Genomic DNA, 19,823 nt, shown 5'->3' on the forward strand with positions numbered 1-19,823 from the left:
CTGGTCAACACGTCCTTGTGAGTAAACTGCCCCAGGCCAGGGAGGAACTGCCCATATGGAGCAGAGGGAAATGCCTAGAGCTCACACAGGGCAGGAATCGTGTTCCCACCAACTCATGTAGAAAAACCTTGTAATTCAGAGGGTGTCAGGTACTCAGAAGAGTATTGCTTCATTAATAGAGCAGAATTAAACTAAAAGCCTGGCAAAGCTTAAAAGCAAGTCTTGAAAGGATCTAACTTATACCCGTGTAACTGCGTTGCATAATGAACCTCAAGAATATCAAAACTGCTTTTGGCAGCTGTGAAGGTGGGGAGATCCCAGGGAGGCCAAGACATCAGATCTCATTGTCCTCCCAGCCCTTCAGCCCTCCCCTGAAGGCCCTCAATAAAATGGTTTTATCCTTCCCACCAAACCAAAACAAAACAATCTAGCAACAAATAATGTTAAACTCAAAATGTCTGGCATTCAATTAAAAATTAGTAGTCGTGTAGGAAAAGATGCCCCATAATGAGGAGAAAAATCAACAGAAATAGACCCAGAAATGACACATATGATAGAATTTCTAGAGAGACATTGAAAGAGTTATTTTAACTATATTTCATATATGTTCAAGAATGTGCGAAAAGATTGAGCTTCTTAAGAACATGGAAGATAAAGAAAAGACCCAAATCAAACTCTGTACATTATAATCTCCAGGAATAAAAATATGTTGGATGAGGTTAATAGCATATTAGAGACTGCAAGAGAAAAGATTAGTGAATTTGAAGATGTAGCAATAGAAATTATTCTCAATGACACACAGGAAAAAGACTGAACAAGAATGAGCAGACAATTCGTGATCTGGGACAACTTCAGGTGGTATAAAGTGCTTGTAATTAGGGTTCCTAAAGGAGAGGAGAGATTGGAAGGAACAGGAAAAAAATATATGCAAAATAATGGCTGAAAAATGTCCAAATTTGATGGAATTATTAACCCATTGATCCTAAAGTTCAACACATTCCCAGCACAAGAAACATAAAGAAAAATACACAAAGCTTAAAATCAACAATGAATGGCCTAAAAGGAGCTAGAGAGAAAAAGACACGTGACATAAGAAGAACAAATATAAGAGAGGCAGCAGATTTCTGGTTGGAAACTATGCGAGCCAGAAGACAGTGCAGCAACATCTTTTAAAGATGTATTTAACTACTTAGAGCAAAAAACCAAAAATACCTGTCAAACTAGAATTCTCTATCCAGTGAGACCATCTTTCAAAACAAAAGGTGGAAATAAAGGCTTTTTCAGACATAATGAAAGTTGAAATAATTCATTACCATAACAGGTTAGCATTAGAAGAAGTGTTGAAAAGGAAGCCCTTTAGTCAAAAGGAAAATAGTTCTGCATGAAAATCTGCATCTACACAGAGGAATGAAGAGCACTGAAAATGCTAAATATTTGGGCAAATGTAACAGACTTCTTTTTAATTAGTCTCCATAAAGGATAATTATTCAAAGCAAGAGTAACAACAATATTTTGTTTGGTTTATAACCTAGGTAAATAAAATATACAACCAAATTAACGTAAAGGTTGGGAGGGGTTCTTAGGCTATAAACAAAGTGGAATAAGTTAAAAGATGTGTACTGTAAACCCTAAGCCACTATAAAGTAACAAAAGATGCATGGGATGCAGGTAAAGCAGTGCTTCGAGGAAAATTTTTAAAAATTAAAGCCTGTATTTGAAAATAATAGAGGTCTCCAATTAATGATCTCAGCTTCCACTTTAAGAAACTAGAAAAAGAAAAGCAAATTGAAACCAAACTAAGAAGAGGAAAAGAAGTAATAAAGATAAATGTAAAAATCAATGAAATAGAAAACAGAAAAACAATAGAGACAAATCATTGAAATCAGAAGGTTTTGCTGCAGAAAATAATAGTAAACTTCTAATCAGACTGTTCAGGAAAAAAGGAGAGGATACTCATTAGCAATATAAGGAATAAGGGAGGTGACATAATTACATATCCTAATAATACTAAAAGGATCATAACAAAATATTATGAACAACTTTATTTTATGCCAATAAATTCAACAACTTAAGCTACATTTCTTGAAAGACACAAGCTATCAATCTCACTCAAGAAGAAATAGGCGGTCTCGTTAGCCCTATATCAACTAAGGAAATTTAAATTGTAGTTAAAACCTTCCCACAAAGAAAACTGCATGTGCAGATGATTTTACTAATGAATTCTACCAAACATTTAAGGAAGATAAAATACTAATTCTGCATACATTCTTCCAAACAAGTTGAGTTGGGAATGCTTCCCAATTCATCAATGTCAGCAGTAGCCTGATACCATAATCAGACATTATGAGAGAAGAAAACTACAGTCCAGTATCCCCACAAACATACTAACATATAAAAAGAGAATACATTATGACCAAGTGAGATTTTACCCCCAAAATGCAAGGTTGGTTTATTTGAAAGACAATCTGTGGAGTTCACCATATTAACAGAGTAAACAGAAAAACTCTATGGTCATCTCAGCAGATGGAGAAAAAGCATCTGACAAAACCCAGCATTCATTTCGGATAAAAACTCTGAGCAAATTGGTGAGAAAAAAGAATTTCTTCAACCTGACAGATTTTATCTATGAAAAATTAACAGCTACCATTATACTGGCTGTGGGAAAGAAAATATTTGACATCTGCATTTATATTTACCCTTAAGGTCTCCTGAATAATACTGTAATGTTTGGTTGTGTTTATTAATGAATTTTCTTACTTTATTGGGCTTAGGATATGGGATTTTAAATAAACCAAAAAGTAACTTATTAGTGGATCATCGTGACTTTCACTTTTTAAAAATTATTATTATATTTTTAATTATTATTTTGGTGGGTTGTAGTTAGTAAGCATGGTTACCTTAAATATGATTGGTAAATATTATAAAACATTTATTTTTATATCTAGTATCTTGTTTTTGCTCTGACTTTTTTTTGGTTAATCTTTTATTTCCCATCTTTATGCTTATCACAATTCCTCCTACAAAAATAAATACATGTTATTTTCTTTTGGGCACATTATTTCTATGTCCCCTGAATTTAAAGATATCTAATTTCTACTTTTTTCTCTGTTTAGGAAAACATAGAACCTCTTCAGGTATCACTTGCAGGTCTCAGTCCTCTTAGTAAGTCTTCAATCTCTGAGACTCTTTCAGGTAGTAACTTTGGCTTATCTAAAAATCATAAATGTCATTTTAAATATGTGTATATATGAAAATCTCCTTATTTTTAAAATTTTATTTTTATTATGATCGTACTTGATTTTTCAAAAACTCAAGTCGTGTAGAAAAGCTTACAAGAAGTCTCTTATCCATCCTTTTCCATTCCAAGTCCATACTTTATAATCACCCACATTTAACTTCCTCCGATGGGTAGCCGCATTTTTCAAGTCACTGCAAGTAGTGGAGTTGCCCTCTCAACACTTAAGGATTGACAGTAAGCTCCTTTTCACGTTGCACAATTGAAATGATATGGATCCTAAGGGTCGTTTTTAAATACTCAACATGGCATTTTGTGCATATGTACTTTCTGAGGTCTCTAGTGTTTTTTTTATGATCATGACAAGGCAACAAAGATCTCTCTGTGCTTTCCTGACAAACCAGGACTTGGCCAGCAAATGTCATGGGCAAAGCACTTGCAATGGAACCATTATTCACGTTTCTCCCCTGGTTGAAATCCTTTAATGGATCACCAACACATCCTGTTGGCTCTAGGACACAAACCAAGCTCATTAGCACAGAATCCAAGACATGGAGTGTTAAGTTAGAGCTAAATTGGAAGCATAGCCTGTCATCTTCCAAAACTTATGCTCTTTGACAGGTTATACTGCCTTTTATTTATACTGTTAAAAGTGATCAAATTAAAATTTTTTGAACTTGGTGAAATTAAAGTATTTTCATGTTTTTAAAAATGTTATTGAATCTCAAAATTTATTTCTCCTGGTAATATTTATGTTCAGATATGGTGGGATACCAAAAGCAAAATTGGTATCCAAAAGAGCATCCAGTGTGTCCAATAGATGATGGATCTTACAACTTTTTGTTAGCTACCCTAATTTTGCTGTGTCTTGCTCATCAGGCACTGATACCTTTGCCTCTTCAAATAACCACGAGAAAATAGCCTCCTGTAAAGTTGGTAGAGCAACGCGGACCTCTAACAGAAGAAGTGTAAGTGTTTGTATTTGGCACAACGTATCTGTTTTTAAATCTTGCACTAGATTTTTTTCTGTTTTCATGATCAAATGATTAATCAGTTAAATCTTGGTTTAATCAATGTGTTAAGAACTAATACCTTACCCTACCTATCACGTGAGGCAGGGTAATGCTGTTTTCCTGATTTGATTTTAATTAATTCTGTTAGAAGAAAAATACAATAAACAAGATGCTTTCAGAGTGTGTGTTCATGTGGAAGGTAATCTGTTTAGAAAGTTTATTTGGGATCTGTGTGGTTTTATGAGTTGTATCGAAGTGCAAAGTGGAGAAGAGTCGCATGTTTGGTTTTTTTTTAAATTTTTTAATTTAATTTTTTTTTTATACAGCAGATTCTTATTAGTTATCTATTTTATACATATTAGTATATATATGTCAATCCCAATCTCCCAGTTCATCCCACCTCCCACCACCACCACCCACCGGCTTTCCCCCCTTGGTGTCCATACGTTTGTTTTCTAGAGTCGTTGGTGTCCATACGTTTGTTCTCTAGAGTCGCATGTATTAACAGTCAGAAAATGGCATAAATATAACTTTTTCAAAAACTACCTTCAGTTGTTTTCAGTGTGAGCATAACTCCCATCGAATGCATGCCTTTTGCGATTTTATTAAGTTAGATGAACTTGGATTTTTATCTGTAGCATCACAGTGCATAAACATATAGCATACTGATATTGTTTTTCACTGATCCTGTTGATGATAAACCCAGAAGTCAAACTTAGATAATCTGACGGTTCATGATTTTTCCCCCCATAACCCATCAGTAGTTAGGTGCTACATTGTAGATGTTCAATAAATATTTGATGAATGAATAAGACAATGATTCATTTTTATTTTTTATTTTCAAAAATTTTATTGAAGTATAGTTGATTTACAATGTACAGCAAAGTGATTCAGTTATACATATGTATATTTTTTTCATATTCTTTTCCATTATGGTTGATCTCAGGATATTGAATATAGTTCCCTGTGCTATACAGTAGGACCTTGTTGTTTATCCATCCTATATATAATAGTTTGCACCTAAAACAACGACTCTTAAGTTGTTTTTGTTCTCTTCCATAAAATAGTTGGACAGAGTGCATGTGCTTTGGGTCAATGTTTGATCAGAAGTCAGTAATTACTGTCTCCCTCTTTGAATGTGACTTGGTTAAAATACTTCTAATGGAATTTGTGAATTAAGCGGAAATGGGATGTAAAATGATAGAATCCGCAGGGAAGGGAAAAGAAATGTGAGAGACACTCATGAAAATTTAACTGACTGTGTTTTATGGTAGCCCTGCTTCTAATTTTCTTTATAGCAGTTGATCAGTTTTTCAGAAGAGAGTGTTTGCAACTTATTTAATACAGAAGCTCAGCCTTGTAAAGAAAAGAAAATTAATAGGAGGAAGTCTCAAGAAAGCAAGCGCGCAGACAGAGCACTTCCTAGAAAGAATCAGGTGAGTGTGTGTTTAAAGATGTAATAAAGAGTAGAAGTGGTGCATTTCTTTGTTGTACGGTTAGGAAAACACAGAAACAAAATTTTTCCTAGTTGGCCTTGGACCAAGAGTATTAAAATCATCATAGAATCAAAAGGGCCATAAGAGATGATATACTCAATTATGAATTACCCAAGGGCCATTTTTGCATTTTCTTCATTGGGTTGCGTACACCCAGCACAGGGAATCATGGGCACTCAAATGTGGAATTGATTCTTATCTTTGAATCTGATCTAATCTAACCTCACCCTCTTTGGGGAATCCTCTGATTTCTTAGGGATGCGTGTGCCATCTGCCTCTTGTTTGACTTCGCTACTGCCAGTGGCTGGTTGGATGACCTCCCCGTATTGCAGGAAGAATTTAGAAACTAGCTCTGTCTTCCTCCACACTCAGAGGCCTGTGCCAGCTCATGACGTCACCGCCTCTTTGTGGATAGCAGATCTAGCACCTTGACCCAGGTCCTGGTGTTGCCCTCCGCTTCACTGAGCTGGACCTTCCCCTGCCATACCCTACAGCTTGTTGGTATCCAAGACCTTCCCAGTTTTAATAATACACATTTATATGTCCCCCCACTCTCCGACCCCAGCCTCCTATCCATCCAGTGTTCTCATGCCATCTCACTCATGCCTCTTCTAGTATTATATTAACTCTTCAGCTTTCAGAGATCCTTTAACTTCCTGTGTTTCCTTGTTCATCCTAAGCTGTCTCAGCTGCTTTCAACACTCTTGTCCATAATCTTGGGTCTTCATCCCTTTCCTTCCGCTCCCACCCTGGATTAATGCACCATTATCCCCTTTCCCATCCAACACTGCTGCTGGAGACACCCACAGAGGCTGCTACAGAGTCACTGTTTCAGATACTATTAGAAGTCTGGCCTCATTCGCCACCACTTTGCTACTTCACTTTCATTATTTTTCCAAGGCATTTAATAACCTAGTGATTAAATCCAGTGCATCCTTAGAGGTCTTGTTCGCAGCATTTGACATAACTGAGAATTGTCCTGTGTGGTCTCTGTTAAAGGTTTGTTTTCTTCTGCCCATTCCTAAATGTTTATGTTGCCCAGAGTTCTACTCTTTTTTCGAAATGGCTTTATTTTCTGGGTGGTTTCATATGCAGCACGGTTGACGACTCCCAAATCTTTCCCATCTATTAACATAGGTTCAACTACCTACTAGACATCTTTTCTTAAACCGCCCTGCAAACATTCTCAAAACTCAACATTTCCAAAACCAAGCTTATCCATTTCACCCCAGCACACACCCACCCAAAACAGTAAATTTCCCTCCTGATCCATGAACCAAAAAGTGTTGCCTCACTTGGTTTAAACACTGTACAAACATCCCCAAGTCGGCAGAGCTGGAAGAAACCGGATGTTGTCCTGGTTCAGTTTCTTCTTTAGGTCACACACTCCTTTGAAAGATCCTCTTGCTGAAAAAAAAATACACATCAGTTGAAAATATGCATACATCTTAGATTATGGCATTAGAGACTGGGTTCCTTCCTACTCTCTACAAAACACTGTTACAAAGAAGGTCCACCTACTTCTTCACATGAAACTAATAGCCAGAAAGTTCAAGAAGGGTTGACCATTAAGTTTTGCCCCAACCCCTCCCAGGACCCCACTGAGCCAAAATAATTGATGTAATAGAAGGAATAGGCGTAGAATAGCGAGAGGAGGAAGGGAGTGAGGAGGGGTATTCAGCAACCGACAACAGCCTTCAGTGAATTTCTGGAAGACAAGCAGATGGGAGCGGGTTGACAGATAAAAGAGGGGGAAAGATTTACAGCCCAGAATGTGCTGGGAGGGAGGGAGCGCCAGCCTGCTTATGGGAATCCCGAGGAACTCTGGGCCCAGTATTGGCAGGTCCAGTGGTGCTGAGAGTGAGAAGTGGTAGTGGAAACAGATTAATTGAAGTCCTGTATGTGAAACAATTTGCACCAGTTTGCCCCTCACCCCCTCTCCCATCCTGAAGCTCAGAACAGGGGTTGACACCTGAATGTTCTCATTCTGGCATTTGGAAGGTCCCACAGTCTGGACAGCCAGCTCGTTTCCCTAAAGCAAAGCCTGCGGTTGACCCTCTCCATATGCCCTGCCGTGTGTTGCACAGAGTTCCTGGTAGAATTTCCATGCAAGAAAGAGGCTGAGCTGGAAAGCAGAGGAAACCCATTACCAGTTTAGCCAGTATCTTCTTAAGTAAGAGTCAGATAACTGAGTAGAACCAAGAGCATCAAAGACCAATGTTAGTAAGTTTGAAAAACTGACCCCCAGAGAGAAAGGTTATTCAGAAAATGGAAAGAAACTTTATGAAAGTAAATATTCTGATATACTCAGATTTCAGAAAATATTATCTGCAGAAAACTAAGAAGCAGGGGATGCTATGAAAAAAGAGCAGAGAAAGAAAGATTTGCAAAAATATATACAATTTGGTAGTTGGACTAGAGAATCAAGGAAAGTTAAGGGAGGACGAGAACGACAGACTAGTAAGAACAGACATGGAAGACCAATCTAGGAGACCTCGTAGGAGTCTCGGAACGAGAAAATGGAATGGAAGAAGTTATCAGAATAAAAGGGAGGGTTTCCCAGAGCTGAAGAGAAGAGCCTTCAAGCTGAAAGGTCCTACTGAATGCCTAGGACCAAGAGAAAAGACCACAACTTCGACATGTCAGTGTGAAACTGAACAATAAGGATAATGAGAACAGTGGACTTTTCCTACCAGGAAACAAGGATCGGAGTGGTATCAAGTTTAACAGCAGTCTGAATGCTGAAAGAATTCAACAGGACATTTAAAGCTTCGAAAGAAACTTAATTTAAGCCCAATATTCTGTATCCAGCCAAATTCAGTTACTGTGAAAGACACTCAAGACCGGTGTTTTTTGGTTTTTTTGTTTTTTAATATTACTGTAGGGAGATAACACTCTAGCAGAATGAGGAAGTAAGCTTGAGAACCCAGGACACAGTGGGTCTAATAGCACAGGAGAGGAGTGCCACGGAAATCTCTGATTATAGCTGTTCGGTCAGCCTAGAAGAGCAGTCAGGCCAAATTTGAGCAAGAGAAGGGTGCTCCAGGGAGGAGGTCTCTGGAGGGAAAAACAAAAAGACCTATGATTGAGCACATGGAAGTTGTGCCATATGAGAAGAAAAAGAGGGACTTCCCTGGTGGTCCAGTGGCTAAGACTCCATGCTCCCAATGCAGGGGGCCCGGGTTCCATCCCTGGTCAGGGAACTAGATCCCACGTGCTGCAACTAAGAGTTTGAATGCCGCAACTAAAGTTCCTGCACGCGGCAACGAAGATCCCGCGTGCTGCAACTAAGACCCGACACAGCCAAGTTAATTAATTAATTAATTATTTTAAAAAAAGAAGAAAAAGAAAGGTCATTCTATACCATTCCAAAGAAAAGTCTGCATGCAGGAGTTTTGGAGCGAATATGAAGCAAACTTTAGTAAGTGTGATTTCAAGCAACAATGGGGTATAAGGAAAAATATTTTGTAGTATTAGGAATCATCTACAGGGGGCGCCAGAGGAAAGAGAAGGAATCAGAGCTCTGTCCTTGGCAGAGCAGTGAAAAATGTTTACAGGGACCTAATCATGTGAGAGGCAAGGGTATTAACAACTAATAGTATGGTGGTTTAAAAAGTTCAGGCGCTGGAGCCAGACACCCTGTCTAACTCCTAGTTTGGCCACTTCCAGCAGTAAAATGGTGGGCAGGAGTCTTCATTTCTCTATTGGTTTTAAAATGGAGGTAGCAATGGTACTTATTCTATAAGCTTACTGGAAATATTAAACGAGTTTTAATACATATAAAATGCTTAAAACAATGCCTGGTAAGTAAGTAAGCACTATGGCTGTTTTTAAAATTATCATCTTGCAAATTAGGGGTTCAAGATATACTTTTTTTAAGTTAAAAAGAAATAGAAATGTAAATTCAAAGGTAACCAAGAGAAGAAGCAAAACTAACATAGGGAAGAGGAAGGTTTAGTTTAAGAAAGCCATAGCCTCATGGTTTATGGTAAGGGGGCAGCAGAGATCTATACTGTATCGTAGGCTGAAATGTGCTAAGAGAGTGGATCTTAAGTGTTCTCGCCACACACACACACACACACACAAACAGTAACTGGTAACTCTGAGGTGATGGATGTGTGTATTACTTGACTGTGATAATCACTTTGTAATGTATACATATATTAAATCATCATGTGCACCTTAAGTCATGTGAAACCTAAATAAATACAATTTTTATTTGTCAATCATACCTTAATAAAGCTGGAAAAGTTTTGAAAATAAAATTGCTAACTTGGAAGTAGCAGTAGAATTTATAAGCATGAATTCCTTTATAACCTAGAAATGGAAAAAGTTTACAAAATATGACTCAAAAACCAGAAACAGTGAGGTCAAAGATTGGTAAATTTTGCTCCATTTGACCCAAACAGCATGGAGCATGCATGGGGAAAAAGCTCCGTAAGAAAATCTAAAAGACAAAGGACAAACTTGGAAAAAAGTTTTTGCAATTCGTATCAAAATCTCCAAGAGATTTTTGTTCACAAAATTGAAATGAAAGGGCCCTTAAACATGGAAAACATGTTCAGACTCACTCATCATAAGAGAACTGCGAGTCTAACATGCATTGAGATACCGTTTCTTACCATTTTTGGTTAGCAAAAATCCAAAAGTTTGACAGCGTACTTTGCTGGCGAGGCTGGGGAGAGATAGGCACGCTCGTACATTTTCTGGTAGTGTGAATCTCTGTGGAGGGCAATTTGGCAATATCAAGCCAAATTAAATATTTTCATTTACCCTTTGACCCAGCAATCCCATTTCTAGGAATCTATCACAAAGATCTAATGACAGAAATACAAAAAGGCATATGTACAGAGTTAGTTATTGCAACACTCTGTAATGCAAAAGATTAACAAACCAAATGTCCGTCAGATGTCCACACGACTGGTAGAATAAACTGGTGTGTTCACAAAATGAGTATTTTGTAGATGTAGAAGATAGCGGAGAAACGATCCAAACCGCTATGCAGTGATGCTAGGATGTATTTACTGTTAAGTGAAAAAAAACAAGTTGTAAGCTACCTGGTGTGGGATAAGTTGTGTTCTCTCAGAATGCGTACATTGAAGCTGCCACCCCTGTATCTCAGAATGTGACTGTGTTTGGAGACAGGGCCTCTTCAGAGGTGATTAGGTTAATAAATGAGGCCCTTAGGTGGTTCCTAGCCCCAATCCAATCTGATTGGTGTCCTTATAAGAGGAAATTTGGACACAAAGGGTGACGCCACGGTGGGTACAGACAGGGAGAAGAGGCAGCAGGAGAGTGGCCATCTGTATGCGCATGGGAGAGGCCTTAGGGGAGACCAACCCTGTCAGCACCTCCATCTTGGACTTACTGCCTCCAGAACTATGAGAAGATAAATTAATATTGTTTAAGCCACCCAGTCTCTGGTGTTTTGTTATGGCAGCTAATATGGCAAACTCATACGTTACCGTTTATCTAAGGAAGTAGGGAGCATTTAAAAAAATGTATATATCAATACACATACATATAATCTTAAACAACTACAAAAAAAAGGTGGGAGAATAGGCCAAAGACAAAATAAAACCTGGTTACCTCTCGGGAGAAGAGACAGAGGAGGGAACAGGAAGGAATGAAGGCTAGATTTCCTTGAACGTGTTTTTTACTTTTGACTTTGAACTGTGTAACTGTTCTACGTGACTATGGAACAATTATAGCTCAATTTTTAAAAATTGAAAACAAAATGAAACATGTAACTATAATCAAGTCGGTGGCTTAACCTCATAAAGAGTTTTTTCAAATCAGAAGTTTGAAAAGCCCAAATGGGATGTATCCTAAGGACAAAAATAACTGCACAAAAAGTTTAAACAGTTATGAAATACTCACTGATAGAAGAATTCAATCTAGAATGAAGCAAATAAGCAGGGTTTTGTGGGGATGTTTTTTACTGTCATTAGGAATCAAGACCCTTCACTAGAGACAAGATAAAATTGAAATCAAATTCAAAACCTTGTTAGGCTAAATTTTTTTTTTTTAATTTCTATTTATTTATTTATTTATGGCTGTGTTGGGTCTTCGTTTCTGTGCGAGGGCTCTCTCTAGTTGTGGCAAGTGGGGGCCACTCTTCATCGCGGTGCGTGGGCCTCTCTTGTTGCGGAGCACAGGCTCCAGACGCGCAGGCGCAGTAGCTGTGGCTCACGGGCCTAGTTGCTCCGCGGCATGTGGGATCTTCCCAGACCAGGGCTCGAACCCGTGTCCCCCGCATTGGCAGGCAGATTCTCAACCACTGCGCCACCAGGGAAGCCCTAGGCTAAACTTGAATTGTAAATATCATGAACACGTGCTTTTACCCATTTAAAATAATTTTCTAGCTCTGTCTGTTGGTAAGGCATAGAAGCACTGAGGATCCTTTGTACCTATGTTACCATCTCTACCATTTCAACTAAAAGGCATCAGCGTTACCTTAGTGAAATGGCTGCTTTCAGATTTACAACAGCAAATGTAGAAAATGAGCCCAGGTCTGGACCAGTGTGCAAGCAAGGAAGCCACGTTAAAGGACACAAAATCATTTCAAAGGGGCTTCCGCTGACCAACGATAGGACAGTGTGAGCATCAGAGATAACGATTGCAATGGATTAAAACACTGGCATCAAATATGAAAACACAATTTCCTCATAATTAAAAACTAACAGAAAAACTTAAAGGCCACCTTAGAAGCTGTCTAGGGCATCAACTCTTTTTTATTTTCAGGGTTTTTGTTTTTCTTGGAAAGTGGAAAATAAAATTTGAGCTCTATTTCAAGTAAACAAATAACTGATAAGGGAAGATTCTTTATCGAAGAATTTTCACTAATCAGAAAGACCTGTTCACAAAAGCTGTTGGATGTTAGGTAGAAGCCAATGGGGGAGCCAAAGGTAATGGATGGATGGGACGGGACACCTGAGAGCACTGGCCATTCATAACACCACACAAGGAGAGAATATGAGCCTCCTGGTGCAATGAGGACGTCAATAACCTTCCATGAGATGCTCTTCCCAACAAAGATGAAAGCTGAATCGAATCAAGCCTGGATCTAATGACCAGTGGATAGGAAATGCCAGGGGATGGAGGAACATAAAAACACACATGATTGCAGTTACCCAAATCCAGAGCTTCGCAGCTACTACAGGATAAATGCCTCAGAACATTCACCAAGTAAATGGCAAGGGGGAAAAAAGGAGCCATAGATCAAAGGAAATCCATCAACCAAATGGCATGTGTGGAGACCTTGTTGGGATCCTGATTTGAACAATTGTAAAAAGACAATTAGGGACCAATTAGAGAAGTTTGAACTCTGAGGAAATATTAGGGAAAACTGCCTCTCATTGTTTTTTTTGCATCTAAATTTTTATTTTGAGATCGTTTTCAAGATGCATGCTATTGCAAGAAGAATCAGAAAGATCCCAGACACCCTTTGCCCAGCTCCCCACAATGGTGACATCTTGTAAAACCATTATACAGTATCACAGTAGTACAATATCAAAATACAGTCGAGATGCAGGACATTTCCAGTGCTGCAAAGATCTCTTCTGGTCTGCAGCTGTGTCCACTTCCCACTGTCACCCCCCACCTTAACCCGTGGCAACCACTAATCTGTTCTCCATTTCTTTCATTTTGTCATTTCAAGAATATTTTGTAAGTGGAATCACACACTGTGTAACCTTTTGGGACTGGCTTTTTTCACTCAGCATCATTCTCTGGAGATTTGTCCAGATTTGTGTGTATCAATAGTTCCGTTTATTGCTGACTAGTATTTGTCATTATTATAAAAAGAAAAAAATAATCATTTCACTATATATATATATATATATCTCAAGTCATTACCTTGTATACCTTAAACTTACATGCTGTTATATGTCAATTATATCTCAAAGCTGGAAAAGAAATAAAACTCCATTGTAAAAGAGGAAAAAAATCAACAGTAAAATACAATGCCAGGTAATGTTTCATTTTTTTGGTGGAAAAAAAAAAGAAGTCCTTATCTCTTAGAGATACTGTAGGATCTTCAGATGAGATGATGTAATGTCTGGGATTTGCTTTAAAATAATCTGAGGGAAGGGGGTTATAAATGAATCACGATTTCCATGTGTTAGTAATTATAAGAGCTAATTGTTGGGTACGTGGGGTTCAAGATACTATTCTCTCTATTTTTTGGGTGTTGGAAATTTTCCGTTATTAAACATTAAAAATACAGCAACCTGGGGCTTCCCTGGTGACACATTGGTTGGGAATCCACCTGCCAATGCAGGGGACACGGGTTCGAGCCCTGGTCTGGGAAGATCCCACATGCCGCAGAGCAGCTGAGCCCGTGCGCCACAAGTACTGAGCCTGCGCTCTAGAGCCCGTGAGCCACAACTACTGAAGCCTGTGCGCCTCGAGCCCGTGCTCCACAACAAGAGAAGCCACCGCAATGAGAAGCCCGCACACTGCAATGAAGAGTAGCCCCTGCTCGCCGCAACTAGAGAAAGCCCGCACGCAGCAACGAAGACCCAATGCAGCCAAAAATAAATAAGTTTATATATATATTTAAAAAAAAAATACAGCAATCTCAGACCCTCACTTAGAAAGATGGAGCCAGCCACAAGAACTAAAAATGGACCATTAAATAAGTGAATGGCAGGGACAGGGAAATGTTTGCTTTTCACCAGAAGGTTTCCTGTTCAATTTGATGTGTTGCCATGTACATGAATTATCTTAAAATAATTTTAAAGCTACTCTCAGAAAACAGTTTGACTTAGTTGTGCAAATAACACGAGAAGTAAGCATTTGCTTCTGTTGCATGACCTCCTTCACTGTATGAGAAGAAATACTGGTGATTTGGGAGTAAATAGAATCCTTTTAGGTATAATATCTTCAGTTGTCCTTTGTCTCCTCCAAGTCATAAACCAGTCTCATTATTTCCAGATCACGGGGCTCCCCGAGGATTCCAATCACATGTGGCTTCTCTTGTTTATTACAGTCTAAGCAAGGCTTTTTGTATTAGAGTAAATTCAAATTTTGATAAGATTCTAGCCTTTGCAGATGAAACCTCGTGCATAAGATAAGCGTTGCTAGATACATTTTCATGATAGACCACCGGTGCTTTCATCTTTATTCTTTTCTTTTTGGGTGGTGTCCTCCTCCTGGCCCATGACCATGAAAAAATAATATTAGTCTTTCATCATGGTTAGCAAATTTTATGAAGTTTAACTGTACCTTTTCTTTCACAATCATTCATTCATTTGTTCATGTATGTTTGTTGAGAAGCCACTAAGTGCCAGATGCTGTTGCAGGTGCTTTTGCAGTTAATGTAAACAGAGGTTTCCAAAATCCTGCTAAAAGGGGATTTACCTGAGCTATGAATCAGAAACTGTTTTGGAGGTTATAACCTGATGACATTGATCATAGTATATTAACCAACCTACTAGGGCCTGGGTCACACAGTAATACTAAGAGCATATTAATTTTAATATTAAAAATATTTTTCTCCATATCAATACTCAAAATAGTAAGAAGGAATTTAAAAGAAAAAGAATAGCTAACACGTAGCCCTTACCATGAATCAAGCCATACTTTACCCACTTCACATATATTAACGTAGTTAATAGTCACCACAACTTTCTGTAGTGTGTGCTTTTGTGGTTCCCATTTTGCAGATGAAAAGAATGAGGTACAGAGAGGTGAGGTAACTTGCCTAAGATTATACAGCCGTAAAGTGGCAGGGTCAGGATTTGAACCGAAGGTGACTAACACGAAGCCAAATGTTTCTCTCTTGCAATTCATCTGTGGAGCCCAAGTCAAGATTTTTCTCTTTGCTTCCGTTTCCATTGTCCATGCTGTTATTTTCCCAACTGTTTCTTGGAAGTCAACAGATGTTCCCTGAAAAAAATGTTTCGTGGAAAAATATTTAACCCAGCATTTTTCTAACATATATAGAGGTTATTTATACCGAGGGCTTCTTAGAGGATTTAATGTTAAGTGTATATTGTAAATCACTAAGAGGAACATTTATCTTGTACAGTTCTAAAATTATTTTTCCATGGAATGTTTATTCTTGTTTTGTTTTTACAGGATATCTATAGATATCTCAAGGAACTTACAGTTTTGTGCCACTTCTGTGCTCTTGAATATCTTCCACACCATTAGTTTCTGTGCTGTCACCCAAACGATCTTTCTTAAATGCAAACTCAGATGTCACTCTCTAAATCACCATGTGGTGAACCCTCGTGGCTGTCAGGCTTAGACTTATTGCAGAGAAGGGCCCTGCTTGCTTTGTTGGCCTCTTCTGCCACTTCTCTGTGGGTTCACTGACCACGTACAGCTAATTGCAGTTCCCCCTCTGCTCTGTGCCGCCTCCCTTAGACCTGTTCCGTGTGCCATTCTCTTTCCTTTGAAAAGCCCTTCTGTGCCACTCCCATCCTCAACCGAAACAATTCTCACTTGTAGAAGGCTTGGCCTAGACATTCCATTTCCTGTGGAGCCTGTCTTGAAAACCTCCCGTAGGCCAGGTCTCCATCTTCTCAATCTGTAGAGCCTGTCCTGGTCTGTATGTATTAAAATTAGACCAAGAGTTCCCTAAAGACCACTTCCTGTTTGTTTTTATATCTCATACCTAGCAAATTATTACCTGCACGTAGCAGTTTCTCAGTAAATCTTTGAATGGATGCCATTTTCCAGAAGCTATAATTGTTACCAGTGTGTTCCTTATGTTGACCTAAAATCTGGTTCTTTCCAATATTAACGTTGAATATATTTCATTTTTGCTCATAACAACCTATTTCAATACAGTGTTTGAGTTTCCCTCAAGACTTCTCCATATGAAACTTTTTTTTTAACATAGAACATGAGTGCTCAGTTGCTGACATGCAGTCAGAATTGAATACTGCATTCCAGATGTTATTAAAACAGTTTTCATTTTTATAGAAACCTACGTTTTCCATCAGTTATTACCAGACCTCTGTCCCTCCTCTTCTACTTGTGCTTATTAAACTCCATCTTATTTTGACCTAGTCATTTTCATCTTGATTAGATCACCTGTTGTTTGAAGCAGCTTTGTGTTATCTTCAAATTTTATGTACACACCTGTGGTTTCTTCATCCAGATCTAGGAACAGAAAACCAGTCTCCCATAGTTTCCAATAGATAACTCATTCCAGGTTAATCCTGAGTCATCGTAACACATCCTAGTTACAAATTCCTCATGTCTTAAGTCTGTCCGGTTCTACAGTATCTCACCTATTTTTCACTCATCCAGAACTTATTTTGGCAAATGCTTTGTGGAAATATAGACCATTACTCTACAATTTGTAAACTGAGTTCTGTTTCATATTTTATTTGACTTTGTGTAAGCTACCTAGCCCTTTAGCCCTGACTGAGATTCCTACAATTTTGAATGGAATAACTAGTCTTTAAGTTTTTTTTGTAAAAATTAGTTTGAGTCAACATTGTACATGGCGCTACATCTTTCTCAATTACAGTGTTTTAATACATTTTCTCAGGTTTTAAAAAGTTGCAGAAGGAAGAAAGCAAAGGGAAAGAAAAAAAGTGTTCAGAAGTCTTTATATGGGGAAAGAGACATTGCGTCTAAGAAGCCACTCCTGAGCCCTATTCCTGAGCTGCCCGAGGTATCTGAGATGCCGCTGGTTCCAAGCATCTGGAGGATGTGTTCAGGTAGCCTGTCCTTTTCCTGTCGTCCATATTGTATCTCTTCTCTCCTCTTTGTTGCTATTTCACTCTCTTTTTTCCCCTTCTTCCCATTCATTGTGCAAAGAGTGCGTAAATTTAAAATTGCAACTTTCCCTCCTATTCCCACAAGAATTTTAAGTTAAAGAAGCTGTGGTTTGTAACTTTCAGGTCACCTAGACCCTTTTCAGAACCTGTTGGACACTCTGGATCCTCCCCCCAGAAAAACTCAGGCACAAAATATTACATATAATTTTAGGGGAAAGAATTTCCTTCCACCCTGTTTCTTTTTGCTTTTTAAAGTGTTTCAGTAAAGTAAAATGAATTGTTTGGTGTTGTAATCCATCACTAAAAGTCAAGATGGCTCAGTAATAGGTATATCTTCTATGAATTAAGAATAAAAAATTAAAACAAAAAAACCTTGCCCTCTGATGTTTCAGTAGAGTTGGCACTGCTAAGCATCTTCTAGAAATAACATTTATAAATTGAACTTGATTACTTGGAAAATTTTGTTTAAAAGGAAGATTAAGTCTGTTGATATCCTGATTCGATAAAAATTGGGTTGGGGTTGCATCTGGTTGGTAACGCTTGAGTTTAAATTGACTAAATCATGCCGAAAAGCTGGAGCATGTGTTCATTTCGTGTGTGAATTTTGTATGTAATCATTCTTAAGATAGCTGCCTTTGTCAATCACCACATATTTATAGCCTGCGTCCCATTTGCAGCATAGCATGTAGGATCTATCATAGATTCAAGGACGAATATGGTACATGCCATTATAGACTCTTGGCCTCTGCCTACTTGTTATTTCAGGAAAGCCCAAAAGTTTAAAAAAAACACACAACCACGCCACATACACGTAATCCTCCGGCCCCGGGGCACCAGCAGAGGCCGTGCTGTCCTGCCCTAGCCTCTTTATGTGCTACATCATGGGACAGGATGTCGGCCACCCCACCTCTTTTAAATCTGGCCTAATGCTGCTTAGCCTTTAGGATTTAGCCATGCTGGCTGCCTTTCCAGGAAAACTCTTTGTTCACATTACACCTTTACCACCTGGTTTATAACGATCTGTCCACCTCCCTTCCCTGCAAGTTGCCTTTCCCTTGAGACTTATTTTCGTTATATCGGTAGTTCCTAACAGTTTCCTTTTTTCCAAAGATACTTGAACAATGACTGTTAGTGTATATTTTCCATCTTGCGTCTTATTAGAGAATTTCTTTTCGAAAATACATGAAGCATTTTTTATCAGTAACCAATGGTTTCATCTGCTATGAGGGTCTAAAGCCGTTCTCTCTCTCTCTCCCTTCTTTCCTCTCTATTTCTCTCTCTCTTCCTCCCTCCATCCCTTTCCCCTACCTTCCTTTTCTAGTATGTTAATTTCGTGAAAAATACACGAATATCCATTTTTAAAGTTGTATAAAGAGCCCAGTTGACATATTGGTTGGTTGATACCAAGGGGCCCCTGCCCTGTGTTAATCTCTAGCTTTCTGTGACATGATTGTAAGTACCCAAATCCCGGATGTATATATACCTTTTCACACTGAAACGTTTTTTGTAGATTTTTGGCTCAGCTTATGTTTTATCTTTCAGTTTTTATTTTGTTTAAAACATTTTTTATACTCCTTTGACTGACCAATTAAAAACTTTATTATGTGAGATAACCAGAGAGATGGCTTCTAATAGTACTGAGATTTAGAACTCATAAAGCCTAGATTCACTTAGGCTGTGTTATGTGACTTTAAAACCTTGATGATGTGTTTTTCACCTGTGATGTGACACTGTGTGCCAGAAACACATGGCAGGGCCCACATGGCGTGTCTTCCTGGAGGGTGAATTATATTCAGAGATTGGCATGGAAGGGGAGAGATTTCTAGAATATTGAAACAACAGGGGCTCTATTTGAGAGTTTGGTGCAGTTTAATGTTAATTTTTTAAACACAGGGCAGAAGACTTGAGTGTCTTCAGAAGTACCCTTTTAGCTAAGTCCTCAAATCCCCCAGAATTCCAAGTTTTCTCTCTTCTATTTCAAGGGGGAACATTGATGGAAAAGTTTCAGAAGCATGATGTTGCCGATTTTCAGTAATTCATTTTTCGGGAGATAGGAAGTGTGTCTGCCTCATGCTAATTGACCTTGTAGAATGGGAAGCACATTAGAATAGAGGAAGCAATTTCAGATACAGTTCTCATTTCCATGGTCTCAGGTTATATGCTTTATTAATTCATGCATTAAGTACATATTTTCTTAACCTGTGGGGTGAGGAAGAACTGAAAGAGAAAGAACAATGACAGATGGGGACAAGTACAGGGTAGCATTTGTAGGTCTTGCGATTGTTTTGAAAGCTTGACACACAGAATACAATTTGACACCTGTTTGATTTGTGAAAGT

The 19,823-nt window shown here is 38.4% G+C and overlaps 1 protein-coding gene across 7 annotated transcripts in view; it reads left to right on the forward strand.

Moving 5' to 3' along the window:
- Positions 1-19,823, forward strand: part of CDCA2 (cell division cycle associated 2) — a 49,492-nt gene that overhangs the window by 27,791 nt on the left and 1,878 nt on the right. For 5 of the 7 annotated variants that reach the window (XM_068553324.1, XM_068553325.1, XM_068553328.1 and 2 more), the window contains 4 exons: positions 3,114-3,192; positions 4,115-4,203; positions 5,547-5,684; positions 17,254-17,425. In XM_068553324.1, the coding sequence (XP_068409425.1) occupies positions 3,114-3,192; positions 4,115-4,203; positions 5,547-5,684; positions 17,254-17,425 (478 nt within the window). The remainder of the gene's footprint in view (positions 1-3,113; positions 3,193-4,114; positions 4,204-5,546; positions 5,685-17,253; positions 17,426-19,823) is intronic. The other 2 variants (XM_068553327.1, XM_068553326.1) reach the window with 2 other exon arrangements.

The sequence above is a fragment of the Eschrichtius robustus genome, chromosome 10 (assembly GCF_028021215.1).
Source record: "Eschrichtius robustus isolate mEscRob2 chromosome 10, mEscRob2.pri, whole genome shotgun sequence".
NCBI classification, from domain to species: domain Eukaryota; kingdom Metazoa; phylum Chordata; class Mammalia; order Artiodactyla; family Eschrichtiidae; genus Eschrichtius; species Eschrichtius robustus.